The 20,396-nt window shown below is 42.0% G+C and overlaps 1 protein-coding gene across 1 annotated transcript in view; it reads left to right on the forward strand.

Moving 5' to 3' along the window:
* The first annotated feature begins 3,434 nt into the window (after positions 1-3,434).
* Positions 3,435-20,396, forward strand: part of SLC35B1 (solute carrier family 35 member B1) — a 215,977-nt gene continuing 199,015 nt past the window's right edge. Inside the window, exon 1 of the mRNA XM_069634378.1 lies at positions 3,435-3,716. Within this exon, the coding sequence (XP_069490479.1) occupies positions 3,568-3,716 (149 nt within the window). The 5' untranslated portion in view covers positions 3,435-3,567. The remainder of the gene's footprint in view (positions 3,717-20,396) is intronic.

Consider the following 20,396-nt stretch of genomic DNA (forward strand, 5'->3'; position numbering starts at 1 on the left):
TTTTTCCGGCGGACTGGATGATCAAGTTAGACCTCAAGGAAGCATACCTAGTGGTCCCTGTCTTCCCTCCCCACCAAAGAGTTTCTTCAGTTCCAGTGGGGGGGGTTGCATTTGACAGTTTGCCTCCCTTCCGTTTGGCCTGGCATCAGCTCCCTGGTGTTTCACCAAGTTAATGAAACCAGTGATGGCTCACCTCAGATCCAAAGGGATTCAGATAATAATTTACCTGGACAATATGATCATTTTAGCTCAAAACTCTCAGACTGTTTGCAACTCATCTGGAGGTTACAGTATCCCTTCTCCAGAGATTTGGGTTTGTCATAAATGTGAAGAAGTCCATATTGAAGCAATGTATCCAATTTCAGGGCTTCAATATAGATTCAAAGCTCTGCATCCTCCTCCTCCTGGACTACAGGCTCTCCAAGATAAAGAAGGAAATTCGTCTTCTTCTCAGTAAGGGGAAGGTCTCCCTCAGACAGCTGGCCAGGGTAGTGGGGATGTGGTCAGCATCCATTCAGGCTATCTTTCCATCCCCCCTACATTACAGAGCGTTGCAATGCCTCAAAGCCAAACACCTGCGCAAGAGTCTGTCATATTCGCATTTGGTGGTGCTGTCCCCCAAGGCCAGGTCAGAACTCCTTTTGTGGCTCAGACACTTGGATGCCTGGAATGGCAGAGCAATTTTTGGTCCCTCTCCGGTTGTCATTCTGGAGTCTGATGCCAGCAGAGGGGGCTGGGGAGCTAGGTTAGGACAGGTCTCCACACGGGGGAAGTGGTCCAATTCAGAGAAAGAACTGATTATCAACTGTCTGGAGTTGTTAGCGGGCTCTTCCGCTGTCAAGAGCCTTCTCAAGGACCAAGTAGTGTGTCCTCCTCCGCATGGACAATGTGTTGGCGGTGAGATACATCAATCACCTGGGGGTCACCAGGTCCAATGCCCTAGTGGATCTAGTGAGGGATTTTTTTCATTTTTGCCTGGATCGGGACATTGTCTTGAAAGCGGAATATCTTCCTGGGGTCAGCAACGCGGGTGCGGATTGGAACTCCAGGCATCTACACGACAGAAGTGACTGGATGTTAGACAGGGCGCTCTTCGCCAGGATTTTGTCTCTTTGGGGTCCCATTGTAGTGGATCTGTTTGCCTCAAGGATAAACTGCCAGGTTCCCAGCTTCTACAGCTGGAGACCAGATCCCTGTGCTCTAGCTACTGACGCATTCCATCAGGATTGGTTGGGCCCTCTTGTCATATGCCTTCCCTACCTTTGCCATGATAGCCAGGGTGCTAGTTCAAGTGCGCAGGCAGGCGGCAACTCTGGTGTTGGTGGTCCCCTTTTGGCCTTCCCAGGTGTGGTTCCCAGCCCTTCTGGAGTTGGCAGTGGACGTTCCTAGTCGTCTTCCTCTCCATCCCTGACTGCTGTCCGATCCAGCGAGACTCCCTCACGAGCTGGTCCTTCAGGGGCACTGCTCCCTTATGGCCTGGAAGATTTCAGCTCTTCTTGGTGCTTCCAGGGACTTTCGCAAGACTTTGTCTCAGTCATCAAAGACTCTTGGGCAGCCTACACCAAATCAGGATACTCTTCAGCGTGGAACCGCAGGGTTGGCTGGTGTGTGGCTAGACGTATTGATCCCGTTTCTGCCCCTCCAGTAGAGGTGGTTAATTTTCTTGTAGAGTTATATAAAGAAGGTAAAGCTTACAGGACTATAAATGGGTTCAGATCTGCTATTTCAGCGGGGCACCTTTTGGTTTGGGAACCTCTGGGTAGAAATATTTTGGTTCAAAGGGCCCTAAAATCAATTTGCAGCAACTATTTTCCAAACTGGCAATGTTGTTATGTCTGGTGTCTATTAAGAGGGTGTCTGATATCAGGGCGTTGGATGTGGACAATAAGATGTTCACCCATCAAGGGGTCACCTTCTTTATTTCCAGAAGAACTAAATGTTTGATTTCCTCAATATCTTATCCTGCTTTTCCAGAAGATTGCAAACTGTGTGTTATTAACTGTTTAAAATGTTTTGAGTTGAAGACAGAGGTTCTTAGACCTCCGGATACTTCTCAGCTCAACCTCTACCTCTAAGGAGTTGACATGTCCTCCTTTAGTCCCCATTCGGTTAGGGGCGCTATGGCCTCGAAAGCCGTTTTCCTTGGGGGTAGTTTAGAGTAAATACTGAAAGCACCTGATTGGTCAAGAGAATCGACTTTCAAAACGTTTTATCATAAGCGTATTGTTCATGTTGCAATTGATGTAATGCAAGGGCTTTAAACTTGTATAATATGAAGCCTCCCGTCTTGACATAGAATGGCTAATCCCCCTCACTAACGTGAGAAGGGGGTTTAGATTCTATTAAAGACAAGGAGGCAAGTATTATCCCTCCCGTCCACCCTTATCTGTTTGTTGTTCTTTCAGCTTTTGGGTGAGAGGTCCTGTTCAGCAGAGCTTCGTTGCAGTTTCAAGTTGCGGAGAGGTTGAGATTCCACCAGTTTCATTGGATCCTTTTTCTCTGCGCTACGCAGTTGGTTCGTTGCAGTGGGCGTCTGAAGCAAGACAGCTGCAGAAAGAGGAGTTGGTGTTAGAGTAATGGACCTTTATGGGCGTGGCTCTCAGACCATTGGTCATCTCCAGGGCATGACCTGCCCTCCCTGTTGGACTGGGGTGTTCCCCTTACACTGTTTTTGAACTGTGTTATAAGTTTATGGTTGAAACTTTTTGTTATAAAAGTTGTTTCTTTGCTGCTGTGGATCAGGAGTAAATATTGTAATGCATAATACTTGCCTCCTTGTCTTTAATAGAATCTAAACCCCCTTCTCACGTTATTGAGGGGGATTAGCCATTGTGTGGCCCTGACTCCCGTCTTCCTGCGACGCCATTTCCCGATGGGAACCAGCGCTACAGGGTCCTTTAAAAAAAAATAATAATAATAATAATCTTTATTTGTCTGCCTGTCACAACCCTACAATCCCAGATCCCATTATAGCGAACAAGGAGGAGACCCCTGCAACCCCTCTTCCCTATATGGGATTGTATGGTGCAATTGTTCAACATTTTCGGAAGTACGAAATTTTAGTACAGCCGAAATGTGAACAATTCTACCATACGTTTTTCCCCCCGACTTTTTCTGCACAGACGTTTTTCTAGGGGGTGAAGGTTACATAAATGTATATGTGGGGGGGATATGATCCATTCTGGTAGGTGCAGCAAGTCTCTTTTCTGAATGTGGTTTTTAAATGTCCCAAGCATATGTCTCTTTTCATGTGAGTAGTAGTCGGTCTGCCTTAGTGATGACGGGATGTTAGATCTAATCATAAGGGTACGTGTCTGGTGGTTTGTGTGTCTCTTCGTGAATGGTGCAAGTTTTGGGGCGTGCGAAATTCAAATCATGCTGGCGCATGCGTTGGGTTGTTTAATGTTACGCATTTCTCTGTCACACACCCTCATTGTTTCATGGTCCTCCTTCCTCTGTTGCACGCCCTCTGACAGTCTCTCCAAATGTCTCTCTCTCTTCAGGCGCTCCGCGGACAGCCCTCAGCCGGCACGGGGTCCTTTCTCCGCCAGGGCGCAGGCCGCCCCCATGAGAGATCCTGAGCGGCAGCAGCAGCAGCTGGAGCCTGAAGCCGGGTCCATGGAGGCGGCGGCTGGGGGCTCGCGCCTCCGGCTCATCGTATGCTTCTTGGGGGTCTTCGCCTGCTATTTCTACTACGGCATCCTGCAGGAGAGCATGTGAGTGATGTTACGGACGTTTCTCATACGCTACACCGCACACCTTACAGGAATACTTTTCTAACAATTTACTCCCGAAGCACGATTGCCTTGGTTGTGTAATGATTACCGTGTCTTATGTTTGCACACATGTCATCTCGCCCTATTCATTATCATCTGGGCTTGTCTCTCGGACACACCTGATAACATGTCACTAGGCATATTTCCTGGTTTTCTGCCCAGTTAATGAATGGTAAAGTAGAGCTGTGACATCACGGCTCTTCTGGTATCCCTTTTATAATGTCGGCGCAGTACCTTCATAGACGATAAGATTCCTCATTTCATTCAGGACAGACACATCCTGCCCTAATCTGTTTAATTCATTATAGCATGCAACCTTTACTCTTGATTTACGTGTCATTAACACAGGACTGGGATGTCTTGTCATGTATGTGTATCATAAAACAGTGTTGCCATGGCATCAGAGTTCCCTTCCCGATGCACCATATTGTCCTTTCTGTACCCTCCAATGGAATTTAGCATTACAAAAAAATAAATGTCCTGAATAGGTGGGGACCCTTGGATTTTTAATTTTGAAGTCCCACGTGAATTAAAACAAGTGGCTTTTAAAAAATGTATTTGCCATAGTAGGCTGTGGACCATTTACAGTAAGTGGCACTTAGAGACGTCAGACATCCTTTACAGTTTATTAGTGGTAGTTTTGTGTATTCAAGTGAAAGTGCTAATCGTAACCTGTGTGACTCCGAAGCACACAGCACGGCGTCCCTGCGGCTTGTAGACACATGCAAGACCCAGGTCTTTAAAAAAACAAAGGTGGAATATGGGAAATGCATAACGTTTTGCGTAATTTTTAATGGGGAGAGGGTGTGGAGTCTAAAATCCCATTGCATGTTCTTAAAAGCTCTGTTCAGATGGGAGGGTTCGGGTATTCCAATTTAAAATTGCTTCATAGTGCATAGGCCTTACGTACCCTGCACTCTTGGTTCAGGGTACATCAAATAGATAATCCAAATTCGATCCACATAGAGAGAAATGCTATTGGTCCAAAACCGCTCTCGCAGACAATGAATGGAAACAAATAGGCACTGGTGCCAGTAGATATAAGGTCAATTTGGATCTACTTAACATGCACCAAAAAACAATGAATTCCATATATTGGTCCCTATAAATGTTGTGGTTACATAACATACGGCACACCAATGAATGTTGGTTCTGTAAGAGACACATAAAGGTGACTTTGCATATGCTCTGGTCCTGCCAAAAGGTCTACACTTATTGGGATGAAATCTTGCAAAGCAGCTGTTAGATTTCTCATTTCCACAAACGCTAATTGCGCGTGTTGGGATTGCTTCCGTATCGAATGGCCATATTCACTGATAAATTAACATGGATTTAGAGAGCACTTATAGTGGCTAAGGAACATGTTCAGAAGTACAAAGTACAAAAAAGGTAGCAGGCGCCCCTCTCTAGATAGAACATGGCATGCTAACCTGTTCTGTGGTTTATTCCCACTTTGAGAGTCCGCAGCCATTGCTCTTTGTTCACTGTACTTTTCACGAAGGAGGAATAAACATTTGCATATCAGTCTTTGTCCCGCCCACAGGGAAATGCCAGGCAAACCTCCTTTGAACAAGAGTACCAACAGCAAAAAGCGATGGCTGCCAACTCTCAAAGTGGGGGAAGAACCACAGAACAGGTTATCATGCCATGTTCTTTCTGGAGAGGGGCGCCTGCTACTTTTTTGAAAACCTGTTCTGAAGACCTGTCACAGTAATACCAACCCCTCAGTTGAGGATTGGTCATTTCAGATTAAGGGCAAGACTAAGGATTATGATGAAATGTGAGACTTCCTTAATGAACTGTATTGACGATTGTTCTGGTTTTGCATTGGTGAGGTCTGTTTTGTCCCTTCAATATATCACTGTTTGTCTACTCATAAAAGGCCAGATGTATGTTTATCTGATGCTGTCATGCAGAGGCTGCCTGAACACACAGAATGCTCAGCTAGAGGGAGCCGTTGCTTTAGGATGTACAGTGGTCCAATTCGTTTAGCTGTTGTAAGCACTGGTGGGAGCTGTATTCTTAGGATATATATAGTGGTCCTATGGTGTTCATGAAAACATGCACTTTGGCCCTTGTGCATGGGCCTGTACACTAGTTAGATTATAAATGCTTATTCTACTATTGTATTTTATGTTTCTGAAAATGAAATTAACTAATTAAAAACATGTGGGTGGGACTAATTAGCATAAGGAATGTACAAAGCCACAAGAAGGGGCCGTCATCGGAAGTGAAGTTATGCAAGGCAAGCACGTTTAAGTGCATAAGGTTGTATCTATCCCTTTGGGATAAGTGGGCTTGATTGGTAGTTGGACATCTTTTCTGCCACACTGAATGATTTGCAAATTGCAGAGGAGCAATTGCTAAATTCCAGAATTCTGACAAACTACTGCCCACATTTCTCAACTAACGGCACTTCTTATGCTCTCTGCATGTCGTTGCTTTTCGTAAGGTCACTTTGAATTTGTGTAATGTTTTTTGTTTTATCTCTATAAATTTTGAACTACAAGTACTAGAATGCAATGTGCGAGTTTAAAATGTGTAATTGTAAGATTTCTGTAAACCCTCTTACTTAACACACATTTCAAAATAGCCCGATAGTCATCAGATTTTAGTCATTCTTTGACGCACAAATTAAGCTTGCTGTTGCACGTGATGAGTTTAAATCTGCTGTTCAACCTCTCAAATGCCTTTTACCTGTTGAACAGTCACAGTGGAAATGAAATGGGCAGCTTCAAAATGTGTATTCAGTGTTCCAGATGAGATTTGGAAGTTGGGAGAATTTTACAGAGGTTCCGAGTAAAAAGATTTTTTAGGGAGTAAAAATGTAAATCCAATCCCCAGTGTGAGTATTTTATAAGCAAGTAAACATGTGTTTTAACTGGAAAAACGAAAATGTTTGTGTTTTTTTGCACCTAATTATTCAAGCCCATTAAAAGATACAGGTTTACTTCTTCCGATCAGGCAGCAAAAATCCTAGTTTCTACCTGTGGTAAGTATCCGATGAGGGGCTTTTTGGTTGACACCTTGAGAGATAGTACCATGCGACTTGATACAAGTTGGGTTTGTAAGTGTTTGGATGTTTTTAGGTATTTATAATTTTCATAATTAGATATAGTGATCAAAACATTGCATCGGAGTAAGCTACAACGGAGACTCAGACACCCTCCACTCTGTTGTTCAAACTAGTATTGGTTGGGTGAGCCTACCACTTTCAATGCACCGTGCAATAAAGAGATGAGAAAGTCTTGATAAAGATTTTGTGTTTCTTTATTTCAAAATTATGAAGTTTTAGCCTTTAAGGATGACATGTGTTTCGGCAGGTTTACATTGCCTTTTTCAAATTCAGGCCTTTGTCACTTTCTTAAATAGCAGCATAATGCTGAAAAAAGTAGTACGTCATGGGTTCAATCCCACCTCATAGAAATCTGTCCTCCGTGCGCCGGGCGGTTCGCGTTCTTCCTGTGGTACTATGTCCACTACTAGTCCAAACAGATCTACGGAACTATGTTGGTGAACTCAGGGGGACAAAGTAAGTGTCAGTTTCCCATTTTTTTAGTTGGGTGTACTTTTACTCCTTATTTTTATTTTTTGGGAGTATTTGCCTATTTTTAGGGAGTAAAAGTGGCAGCTACACACAGCCCTAGAGATAGGAGTGTATTATCTGTGTTCAGTTTTTTAATCCCGGTTTCGTTTCCTTGTATGCTGGTGAATATGGTGCGCCAACAGTTGGCGGTGTGGAGTTTTGGCTTTGAGATTCAGAGAAGAGTCTCAAAGCAACTAGTGGCAGGATGTTACCATTTACAGCCTCAACAAGACCCCTGATTGCCGTGCTCGGCTCTGCAAATTTGCACTTAGATGGGACACCATTCCCCCCCCCCTTTCCCTTTTTCCGTCCTAGGAAGGACTGAGTCCTCGCCCTGAAAATAGTCGGGGCACTCGGTCAACTCGTGCACACCCTTGATTTGAGCCCCAGGCTTAACATAAAGTAGTGTAGGAAGTACATTGCTTTAAACATGGCATCTTGATGCTTCGTTTCGTTGAATTGTGGTGACTACCTGTTTCTCAAGAGAAGGTAAACTTCCTTATTTTATATTCCTGCTTGGATGGGTTGGTCTCTTCGGTATAACTGTCTGACCTTTTTTTTTTTTATTTTAGAACGTTTCATTTTATTTTCTAAACAAACTTGGGAGGATCACTCATTGTCAAGATCTGGAAGAAAACATCACTTGTCTTATAATAAGTTTAAATAAGCACACTTCTCAAAGTAAAACGGTCACAGAAAGTTTCAGATTGAGGACGCTAGGGCGCCCTACTATAGGAAGGTTAAAATACCTACACCTAAAAAATATTATGTCAAATGTCCTCAAGTCCAGGAAGTGCTTGGCTTGCATTTTCATATGTTCTCATGCAAACACATGGCTGCCTCATGCTACTGTTATCATTGTAATGTAACACCAGGCTTTCTCACACTATTGATGTAGGACTCCATGGTAGATTGGTTTTCCACCTACCTCGCAGGCTTTCTCCAGCTCTTGGAACACTGCCATCTCCATGTGGGCAATACTTTTCATAATACCAGCTTGTGCCCTTAATCAGCAGAGTGAGACACCAGCACAGAAGATTTCAAAGGCTACAGCCATGGTTTATTCATAACATGATTAAGCGGGGGCTCGGATGACCAGCAACTGCTTCGTCTGTGCCTCTTCTGAAGTTATTCTGAGAACAAATAACTTTTATACATTTGGTGCACGTTGCTTCGTGGCAGGCATTTTAAATCACATGCTACATGCGAACACTGGGCCAGGGTCTCAATTTACTACATGCAGCTGTCTGGCTTTTCTACTCCTGCAGCCTGCTCCAAGAATAAATGCGGATGTGTAAACCGAAAAGGAATCTTCTGCAAGGCCAGCATTCTTTAACCAGTCATTGTGGAGTAGATCCAGATCACGTGATGGAGGTTTATGTATATAATGTGAACATGATTCAAGAGTCGCAAGTTATTTGTGTTTGACTTTGTATATTAATTGAAACTGACAAACATGCTTATAGCATTTCTTTATCTGTCCGCAATCCAATTCGGCTCAAGAAGAAGAGAGAATAATCTCAAAACGTGTCAGCCATTCATTTTGGACTTTGTATACATCTTTGTTGAAGATGATATATTGGTTAAACTTCTTTTGGTTTTTCATCAAAACAAATTGTTTGTGCAGTATGCTATGTATGCAAATATTTCGTACCTATTTAACTCAGTTTGAGTTGTATCCATTACTGTCTGATGACAGGATATGACAGTGTGCAGGGGACGGAAGGGTTCCAACTTTGGATCTTCTTTTCTTTATGTTCATAATGGTGGTTCTGTGCCAGGACCATTTTTCCTCCCCAGCACCTTTAAAAATTTTAGATCACGAAATATAAATTTTTCGAAAGAGCTTTGCCTTCCAAATTAAGAGTGCACCGACAATCCTTTGTTTGTTCTTTAACTGTGTGCACACAGACCAACTGATTATAGAACTACTGTTCAATTATGTTACCCACTGCTTGCAATTATTTGTTCACAATTTTCCACAACTGGTCCTTTGACCGTAGTTCTATTATCACAATGTAATATTAGTAAGCAATTCAATCTGTTACATCTATGGCCAGCATATCTCTAATAACATTCTCTTGCATAATAAAAGCATTTGTGGTTGATAGTGAAGTTGCCTGCGGTCTGAGACATGAAGCTAATGTCTGGCACAAGGCAGGCACACAATGAATACAAAGACATATGAAAAAATGGCCAATGAAACAAAAATAAAGGACAATAATTTCTGCCCAAATGCTGTCATTAAGCACAATAAAGATCCACCAATGTCTAATGTACCCAAAGGGAAGTGTTCTTGGTCCAGTACTCTGAACAACATCTTTCTCTGATACTGCTGGATCAGAGACAAGGTGGGATTGGGGACACTGATTACTGTACCAAACAAGGATGGCGCTACATAATATCCCAGTAATAACCACCCACCTTACAATCAATCCTACAATAATGCATATACAAACCCCTTGGAACAATACCTTTACTTTCTTTCCTCTGACAGAAGCATAGAGATTCTTGGACCCTCTTTGGGGTGAAATAGCCATACACTCATGGTTCGGCATAGCTTGTGTATGGAGCAAAACAAAACAGTCCAACAAGACGGGTTTCACAGAGCTTAATCGCTCCTTGGAGTCTCTTTCTGCTACTGCACCCCTAAGTAGTCAATTTAAAGATGGCGGTCTTGACCACCTGGTAGCTCTCCCTCACAGAAAGGGATTCCTCTTCACAGTTTGTAGTTCAGTAACTGTTGGTTCATAGTTTCCTGGGTCTCCAGTTATAAAGCAGTCCCTCTGTTGCTCCAGCAATGTTTGTGGGGCTAGCAGCAACTATGCGAATGTCCAATGTCTCGGCAGAAGGGGTGCTTTCAGCACCGGACACGGCAGGCAATGGTGTGGGTAACAGAGAAGATGGTGCTTGCTTTGTTTGAAGCATGGACCCAAAACTAGCAGCCACAATATTTTACAGCTGTCTGAGTGGTGAGAATTATCTGAATCAGCCCTTTTCACCTGGGATGCAGTTCTTATGCTCGCTGATAAATACCCTTTCATCTGCCTGGATGCCGTGTCCTGACCTCTCCAATGGTGTTGGTAAACAATCAGAAACCTGTTTGCAGAGAATGAGCAACGTTTTTAGCTAACTCTTTACAGTAGTCGATTAACAGCGGATATGGCGCATGTTGAGATATCTTTGGATTTGGCATGCCGCATACATTTGCTGGGCTGCACATGACTCCTTCGTAAGGAAACAATCCAACACCTGATTGCCTGTGTAGTAAACCCTGTTTGCAAAGGCCGTTCTGAGGCTGGACTGTGGCTTCACTTGGATCTTGGTCTCGGAACGCAACGTCGGAGTAAAAGGAAATAAACACCACGGTTCACCTTGTAAAGGATCTGGTGTTTGCTACTTTTAATTTTTCTAATTTTTTTTTAGTGTGGAAGCCCCCGCCCACTTTACCCATAAACCACCATTAGTAACATTGCCCACACCTTGTGCGCGCGCCTGTGTAGTAAGACCTGTTTGCAAGGGCTGTTCTGAGGCTGATCAGGGTGGGTAGGCGCTTTCACTTACATTTGTGATTTTCTTTTTTCTGAGATTTGTATTTGATAATTGTAAATATATTTGTTGTTTACATTAATAGTTGACTTGGTAACTTATATGCGTGAAACCACAAGCATTAAGCTTTACACGCTAAAAGCAAGTATGCCGGCCAAACTGGAATCCGTGAAACTAATAGAATGTTTAATTTGCACGCCGTGCAAGAGCAAACAAACTTCCCTGCTTGCTAGGGATACATTGCTCAGACCGAAAAAAAGGGCGTATTCAGCTTCTGCGAATATACACTCCTTTTATTCTAATAAGCATATGAAAAATGACACGGTTGTTGGAATTGTTAATATAGAGTCGACACAAGTCTCTACAGGTGTGGTTGAGCGGTTAGGTGAACCCTATATAATAGGTGTGAGCGATCGCACAATGTCATGTTTGACGGACAGAACTTACGATGGCAATTGCATGACCCTGACCCCAGAGATTGAGCAGTACGGAACCCTGTCCTATGATCCATTGGATCTGCATAAAGACAATCGTTTGCCCTTAGTGGACCCTCAATCGTCCAATTTAACTAATTTGGTGAACGGCCAGACAATTGTGCAGTCTAGTCGGCAGCAGGATGTTTTTACTTATACCAGCTCAACAACAAGAGAAGTAAAATCCTCTAATATTCGACATAATCTACCGAATATTCCCGACCTAATAGTTGGAATTGGCAAAGCTTTCTCCAAACAGTTGTCACATGAAGATCATTTGATTAGAAATGTGGAGCATAGTGAGAACATGCAGGCAGTATTTGAGCCTATTCCTCTCTCACAGTCCTTAATTGTGTTTGTTACTGCTTCAGCCAGTTCGTCCCCTCTTTCAATTGTCTTTTCTGATCATACCCATAGCAAACAATCAGGGAATTAAATAGCTCAGCTTAACTCTTCTATAAATAACCCCATGCTTTACACCACTCTTACAGCTATGAATCTGGCTCTGACCACAATGAACAAACTTTATGATGCCTTGGAACAAAAACGGGCAACACAATCAATGGTGTTAGATCAAATTCTTATCCAATAACGAGAAACTAAACATTTACTTTCAGTTAAAATCATTGTACATCATCAAGCCCCATGTGATATCAAAAAAATTAGGCACAGGTGACTCTGATAAACTATATGTCAATGTAGCAACTCAAACCTCTGCTCATCCAAGCCTTACAATGACCACTGGTCAAAATAATTGTTCTGAAAAACTGTCATTTGAATGAGTCTGTATTAATAATTAAGAGTGTAAATGATCCCATAGTTAATCTGAAAACATCATTGCCGCAAAGTTCTGATAAAGTGAAACCGATAGTTGAATTTGAATCGACCAAGCTAAAGCCTCCTCCTCATCGAAAACAACTAAAAATATCAAAATGCCGAATATTTCAACTTCTTCTGGGTCAAAGCAATTTAAAAATAATCTTCCGAGGCCCAGTAGGCAAAAATCAATTGCTAGTGAAGCAATTACTACAAAATACAAACCATTATCTATTCAAAATAAAAAGTCGAAAGCTCCTCTTTAAAATTAGGCGAGAGTCAATAAATGGCCTATGAACCATTAGACATACTAATGGGAGCTCTTAAACCTCAAGACCACCAGGTACCTGATCAGAAGAACTTGAAACAGGGCTCTAGGAACACTTGTGTGCACTTACATCATGCCTGCCAATCTTCTGATGAAACTGTGCTAACACTCGACTCAAGAATAGCAGACATTGAGAAAATAATACAGCGCTCTCTTATAACGGGGTCCGCTGAAATGCTTTCTCAAGTACATGTTATTGCTACTAACGGATCATCTAAAATTCCTCAAGAACACTTCACTACAGGTCCACAAGCCAACCTTGATACCTTTACTAAAATGGCCCCACACCATAATTCTTCTAATAAATTACATTATCATACTCTGATTATACGTTGACGGTCTGACAAAGCTGAAAAATATGATTTGAACCGAGCTTCAATCCTGAATATCCTTGCAGAGATCCCTCGTTAGAAGATATATATACAACTGAAATAGACTGAGTCATATTCTTACACGATCTAGATCCAACCTGTGCGAGGATATGGATTCGATCAGGAGCGATACTGAATTTGATTTGGCAAACAAGATCATTGATTTTTGACCTGGGTTTTCCGCTTAATTATGAATCTTTTGAAAAATACAATACAGTTGAGACAATGCAAGGGATGTCTTATTAAAAACTCTTCTCTTAGCAGTATAACAAAGGTGGGTTCGTCTCGAGGGTCTATGTATGGAACAGCGCAGCAATCGCGAAACAAATCTATCCATTCTTACTCTCGATCTCAGACATGAAATGTCACCGATTGCTGACCAATAGTAGAATCGCAAAACATAACCCTGAAATTAATATCCTGGAATACTCGTGGCCACTCACATTTGTTCAATGATCAATCTAATAAGCTTAGTGACTTTGACATTATAATACTGCAAGAAACCTGGCGGTCAAAAATCCCAGTCTGGGAAAATCATACCATCCTTATTAACCTGGCTATTACTAAATCCAAAGGTAGACTTCTTGCCGGTTTACTTTTGGCCACCAGAAATTCTAAGGGTTTTTTAAGTGAGTGGGGGTATGCCTAAAAACTATGTACATTTGGTAAAAATAAAACTTCAGCCTCACTGCATTGCTGTAATCCGTTTGTATTGGTACCATTAAGTATGATTGACTTATTTTCTGATATGATCACAATGTTTGATCTTATTGCATTGGATGAACATGTCACTGCCACTATCATCGCAGGCGATTTAAATCTACATAGTTTATGCGATTTTTTTAAGAAATCCCATTCAACTAGAGCTCATAGACGGATCAGCTTAATGCTTGATCGGCAAATGTTTATGCTCAATGGTGCCATTGAGGGAGACTCTCCGGCTAATCCCACATGGCACCACAAACTAAAAACAATCTATTGATTGTTTACATGGACTCTAAACTATTTACACAGATTAGCAGCTTTTTGATTCAGAGCCAAAGTGAAAGTGACCACGAACAACTGTTGGCCACTTGGTCCTGGCCTATTCGAGGCATTGAGAACATTTTGCAATATTACAACGGGGAGGTCTTAGTGAGTAATGGTTGCAATCGAATTATCTGTAATCATATACGACTGCAGGACCTAGAGGTAGCCTTACAAACTCATAATGACAAGGCAAAGTCTAACTCTCTTTATCTGAAGGACTACACCTTGAGTTTATGTTTACTACAGGAGATATCCAATACATTGAAGAAACCCATGTTTAAACACAAGCATAATTTTGATTTGGAGATCAAAATGAAGAAACTTCAGTTGCGGCAAGCAATACGTATAGTACCAGCTACTGACAAATATACATTTCGAAAAATTAAGACCTTGAAGTCCCAATATAAGAATTGGCTAGCCTCTAGAAGATCCATATTGTACCAACATAATGGTGAAATAATGCTTTGCAGTTGCCTCTAGAAGCACAGGTACAATATGGCATTTGCTCAGCTCATCTACTTTAACTTCTCAAGCTTTTCTTCAGATTAATGCTGTGCCTGAAGCCATTTGGGTTAAACATTACACACAACTTTATTATAGAAAAAATTCACTTCTGCAATGTAATAAATTCAATCCTCCCTTGCTCCCGCCATTAGACTTTGACATAGATGATATTAAAATGTTCAGAGCTGCTGGCCCAGATGGTCTATTCAACAGTCATTTTAAAGCCTACCCTGATCATTGTGCTGATATACTATTCTTAATATTTCAGGAGGTAATGCGAACGCAACGCGTTCCTGCCAGTTGGAAGACATTGGTAATAGTACCTATTTTAACAAAAGGAGTACGAAAAAACCCAGAAAGCTATTGTCCGATAGTTCTGCTCACTGCGCCGGGGAAATTGTTCTCCAGGCTAATACTGAGAGACTTTACATCATTGATTAATCAAAGTAACCTCTTTGATTTGTACCAGACAGGTTTTATTCCTGAGATGGGAACCTCGATTAATCTTTTAACTGTCTTTACAATACAATATCAAATTGAAGCAGCCAATATATATGGCCTTGTCGGCGTTCGACACTCTCAGTAGGCCCCTTCTGTTTCATAAATTGGAAAAAGTGGGATGTCCATCCAACTTGCTGAACTTAATAAAACCACTTCATACAGACACATCGATAACAGACTAACATCTGATGGCAAGTTGTCATCGATGATTAAAAACTGACCCTGGGTTGAAACTGAGGTGTGTGCTGGTGTCGATAATATGTATTTTTTTCTTTCATCTTTGATATGGGTAAATCATTCTCCGACTTGATTACAGATCCCCCATGACTAGGCCGAAATTCAATAGCCTGGTTATTTTATGCGGATGATCTGTTACTATTATCTAAAACCCCAATTGGCCTACAGAGGCTTTTAAAAGAATTGGAAAGATTTGCCAATCAAAATGATCTTGAAATTAACATCTCTAATACAAAGGTACTAATTAATACAGTAGCCAAATCTTCACGTAAATGCACATGTAAATGGAATCTCCATGGTAATGAACTTGATGTACAGCAATATAAATACCTAGGTATAAATATAAGCAATCACAATTCGGACAACTCTTACAATCAGGATCTCCATACAAAAATGCGTTCATTAATATCACAGGCTCTACTTCTTAAACCTAAGTATTGTAAATTTGCTTATGTATCTTTGATAATCTTCCATTCACAGAAGGTGACGGCCATTATTCTCTATGGATCTGATACTAAAAGCCTGAAAACGAAACAGTTTTGGTTGTGCCTCGAGAGCAAATTTTGGAAAACGATCTTATGCTTTCCACAATGTACACCTATGTTTGCTATAAGACATGAACTGGGGCTTTTATCACTACGCATTGTATTGTTGGAAGCTGCTAGGTCAATACAGGAAATTGATCCTGGCTCCTGTTGGTGATCGTCTAATTTGTGTACTTGCCGAATATGTTAGTCTAGGAGCATGCATTCCCTTGTAAGTGGCACAGATTTGTAATCAATGTAGTGGATATGGCAGATATCACTGCAGAGTTGCTCATCACTAATCCTAATAAAGCGAAGACGAAATTGTGGCGTATGGATTGGATTTGCACTATTGAACAATGCAAGCAACATAACATCTATACAGAAATTGCAAAAATAAACCATTTAAAACATCAGAGCAGTACCTATTGAAGTTGCCAGCACCCGAGCTCAGACAGATATATGTGCGATTTCGATTTAATGTGGTTAAGACTAAACAAATAATGGCGCAGCGTCACCTAATAAAAAAAAAAAGACGAGTGTTGCCGATTCTGCAATATACCAACAAGTGATGAGACTGCGCCACCTACTTACAGAATGTAATACCTTATTGATTAAGTGACATTTGCTTTTCAAACCCCTTTTTGAACAATGTATTATTTTAACACCTCAAAATTTGTGGGATATGTTGTACCACTCGAAATTAATTATGGTTCAGATAGCGATAGCCAATATTATGAAATTGAAGAATGGCCTAGATATATACCATGATTAGTAGGCATCGTAGGATATGAATTTTGAATTATGGTGAAGGTATTGTTGTCGCTCTACATATTGGAAGAAAATTGCTCTTTGAAATACATTTTGCTAAGTCTGGTAATAATCAGATATTAATATCCTTGGGCTATCTACATGTGTTTTTTATTATCTGTCAATGGTAGCTAAAGTTTGTTTTATTTTGTTAATTGTCTTTTTTTTTTAAATGATGTCACAATATTATCCTTTCTATTTATGAAAAGTTCTTGTGGACTAAAGCACAATAAATAAAAAGAAAACACCCGAGTGCATTAATTCCATTACAGTAATAACAAAATGCACACCGTTGTTGCTCCATACAGTGTGAGGCAAACCAGTTGGGCTAAATACTCCTTTACGAGTATTTTAGCAGTATTTAATTCAGTACTGTCTTTTAAGGGAAATACTTCAACCCATTTGCTAAACATGCATACTATCGCTAACACATTTTTCCTTGACAGGGAGGCAATTTGTAGCGCTTCAAAGGGAAATTCAGGTGGCCCATTTGGGGCTCCTTCGCTGTTCTCAATGTTATAGGACGCATATACTAAACAGAGTTTACAAAAAGCAACCATGGCTGGTCTTGCTTAGTGTTACTCCACACTGTAGTGAGCAACTTTGCACATTCTCTCTGCACCTACGTGAGACTGGCCATGAGTCATTCTTGGTATGACTCTGCCCTAGCTACACTTGTCATCTTTCACTCCCCACCCCCCTCACCCCTGTCCCCCCCCCCAAGTCAAACCTACCCCCAACACTGCCACCTACCTTCTCGGACATCCGGCCTATGAATCGTGTCAGTTGAGGCTTTCACCACCACCTTCTCAACCCCCAGCCCCCTTCCACCTTTGGCTTACTCACATCCTGACACAGGCCTGTCTCTGCTCAAATCTTCTATTTCTGATACTCTTGATGCTTTTGCCACTGTCATGAGGATCTGTTTGAAGTCCAAAGCCAAGTGCAATTCTTGGTATGACTCTGACCTAGCTACACTTAACGTAAGTGTAGGGCGGCTGAGAGGAAATGCAGGGCTTCTTGGTCATCCTCTGACAAACCTGTCACCTGCTCCAAAGGCAATACTGACTCTGTCCTCACCAAGACGAGAGTCCACATTCAAGCATGTGTCTCTGCGGCATCTAACAACTCTGCCAAACTCTTTAAAAGCTGCAAGGAGCTGGCCAACCCTGCTGCAGTCTCTTCCCATACTGTTGCTTCCCAGGCTCTTTGCATTGCCCTTGCCTCTCACTAGATCTAAAAAACCCAGGACATCCTGTCCACCTTCCCCTCTCCACTACCTTCTCTCCCCTTTCCCTCTGTGCATGCTGACCCTCCTTCAGCCACCCCTCACCCTCTTTCTTGTCCTTTCCTCTTTTCTCCCCTGACAAGATCGCTAGACAAGTCTGATCTATGAAAGCCTTGTCAAAACAGGTTCACCCCTGTTCCTCTAAAACAATCAAGGACCACATTGATACCCTCACCCTGGACGATTTCTGCAACCTCTCCTTTGTCTCTGCAGTCTTCCCCTCCCCTCTGAAGAACTCCTTTTGTGCATCATCTTCTCAAGAAACCCACAGCTAATCCTTCTTGGCCGGCTAACTATCGCCCAACTTCCATTACTGCTTTTCTGGGCAAACTCATGGAAAAGTTGGCCATCTTTCAGCTTAACCGTCATTCCGCCTCTACTCTCCGCCCTTTGCAACTAATCCAAAACAGGACTGACAGAACTTGGCCTCAAGCCCTGGGATCGTATTTCTACAGCCCTGAAATCTCCCCATTGGTTCCCAGTGGATGCAAGGATTAAATTAAAAAAACCCTCTGCATTGTCCACAGGGCTTTCTGGGGCCTGGGTCCAAAATATCTTCAACTATCCCTCTGCAAATACCTTGCCTTTTGAGCTCTTCCTCCAACTCCTCAGTGTCAGTCGTTTTTCAAAGAAACAAGTTGGGGGTATATCTGTCTTCGGCTGGGGCCTTCCTCTGGAACAGCCTCCCTACCATTCTGAATCTTGAGGAGAACCATCTCTGGTTCTGGAAGCACCTCAAGACCTTCCTCTTTGCTTCTGCCTTCGCCCCTCCTCTCCCCTGCTGATCTGTTCTCTCTCGGCACCGTGCACCTGGCCTATGCTCTTGTCTTCCGGGCCCAGATATCTGCTCACCCTGCCACCCACCCGCACTTCCCCCGGGCCACCCTTTGCACTGGGGTCTGTATCTATCCATACAGTCTCCCCCGCCCCCTTTTCCTTCTTGCGCTTATCAGACATGCCCTGCCTTAAACCCAGCACTTGCCACTTCCTGGCTGCACTTCCACGGTTTGTTGCCTTTATTATTTATTTATTTTTGATTATTTCTGTTTTTCTTTTGCTCCGCACTTTCCACTTCATCTCCCCCTTTCCATGCAAGTTTCCCCTTTCCCTCCCCCATGCACTTGGGCGTTCTCATTTTCACTGGGCCTAGTAAGGTCGTTGTTTTTGCTCTCCTGTTTCCCCTCCCTTGCCTTGTCATGCTCTGAAACACTTGTGTACGAGCGCGATAAAAATGAAATATCAATATCGATGAGTGTGCAACCCTTGCTTAACTCCTTACTCCCGTGGAGGTTCGCACTTATGCCCGCAACTGCGACTTATTAACATATACCCTCGCCCCCGAGAACTGCCCAGAACAGACTCCTTGTTTGCATTCTTGCACCCGTAGTGGCTCACACTTACTGCTCACTGATGGCCTCCGTGTCAGCACTGCCTGCTCTCCGTGGCTTCCCTGTGATCCCACTTCATCGCACAGAGTGACTATAAATTAAGGCTCTCCCGGTTTCTCCATGAATACATATTACTGGGTCCGCTTAGACATCCATCTGTCGAGTTTTTGTACAATGCGGGCAGTTAAACTAAAGTTTTTGGTGTTCTGTATTTCATGCGTATGTACAATGCTGTCTGGCGAATTGCAGCAATTAATTTTATTTACAATGTGGTTGATTAAAAGAATGTGTTTATTTTTTTCGATAAATATTGGAACTAATAAATTAAAATACTTATTGCACATTTGTGTGTAATACTGCAAAACATTTTCTAACACTCAGTAAATTTGCACTAATATATACTATTTCACATGTAAACACAATAATATAGCTTTAGAACTAACATTACTATTTTACAATTGTTTGGTGCTTAAAACAAAATAATGATTCTCTTTCATTGACCAAACTTGCATAACCCACCATGTCAATGTTTGTATATTCACATAAATATTCTTTAATTATTTTGGTCAGTGCGGACATGGCAACCAACAAAAATGATTGCCTTCTGCATGTTTTACGCATATATTGAAAACAACTTCCACAGTCTTCCGCGTGCGCACATAATCCAAATATACATTTGCCGTCCTGTTGCAGACAGTACCTTTCGTACTTATTTCGATTTTATTGTTCTAACATTTCATTTTAATTTAATGTTTCTACTGACTTGGAGTGTGTTTTTTTTTTTTTTTTTTTTTAAATACCTGCCACAACGTCTACGAAATCACTGAGTCGCTGTGAATGTCGTCAGCAATTAAGGCAACATATTCGGCTGTGCAGTGATAACCTAGATTCATTCCCCCCCGCCCATCTTGCGTGTCTAGCTAACAACCATCTATCTACATGTTTCCCAGTCTGTTTCTATTGCTCTAATTCGTGTGTAGTAGCCTCAGACTGAATAGTTTGTATTGTCTCAAGAGTATTATCAAATATGATATTCTCTGTCTGCATCATCTATGTAATATACATAGATACAGCAGACTGTGCAGTTGCCTTTGCAATTTGATCAGCAAAAGCATTCCCTTTTCCCACATCATTTATAACAACCTTGTGTGCGCTACATTTAATGATGGCCAATTTCTTTGGCAGGGTCAGTGCATACAGTAATTTCGAAATCAAT

The sequence above is a fragment of the Ambystoma mexicanum genome, chromosome 13 (genome assembly GCF_040938575.1).
Source record: "Ambystoma mexicanum isolate Mex_15411 chromosome 13, UKY_AmexF1_1, whole genome shotgun sequence".
Classification (NCBI taxonomy): Eukaryota; Metazoa; Chordata; class Amphibia; order Caudata; family Ambystomatidae; genus Ambystoma; species Ambystoma mexicanum.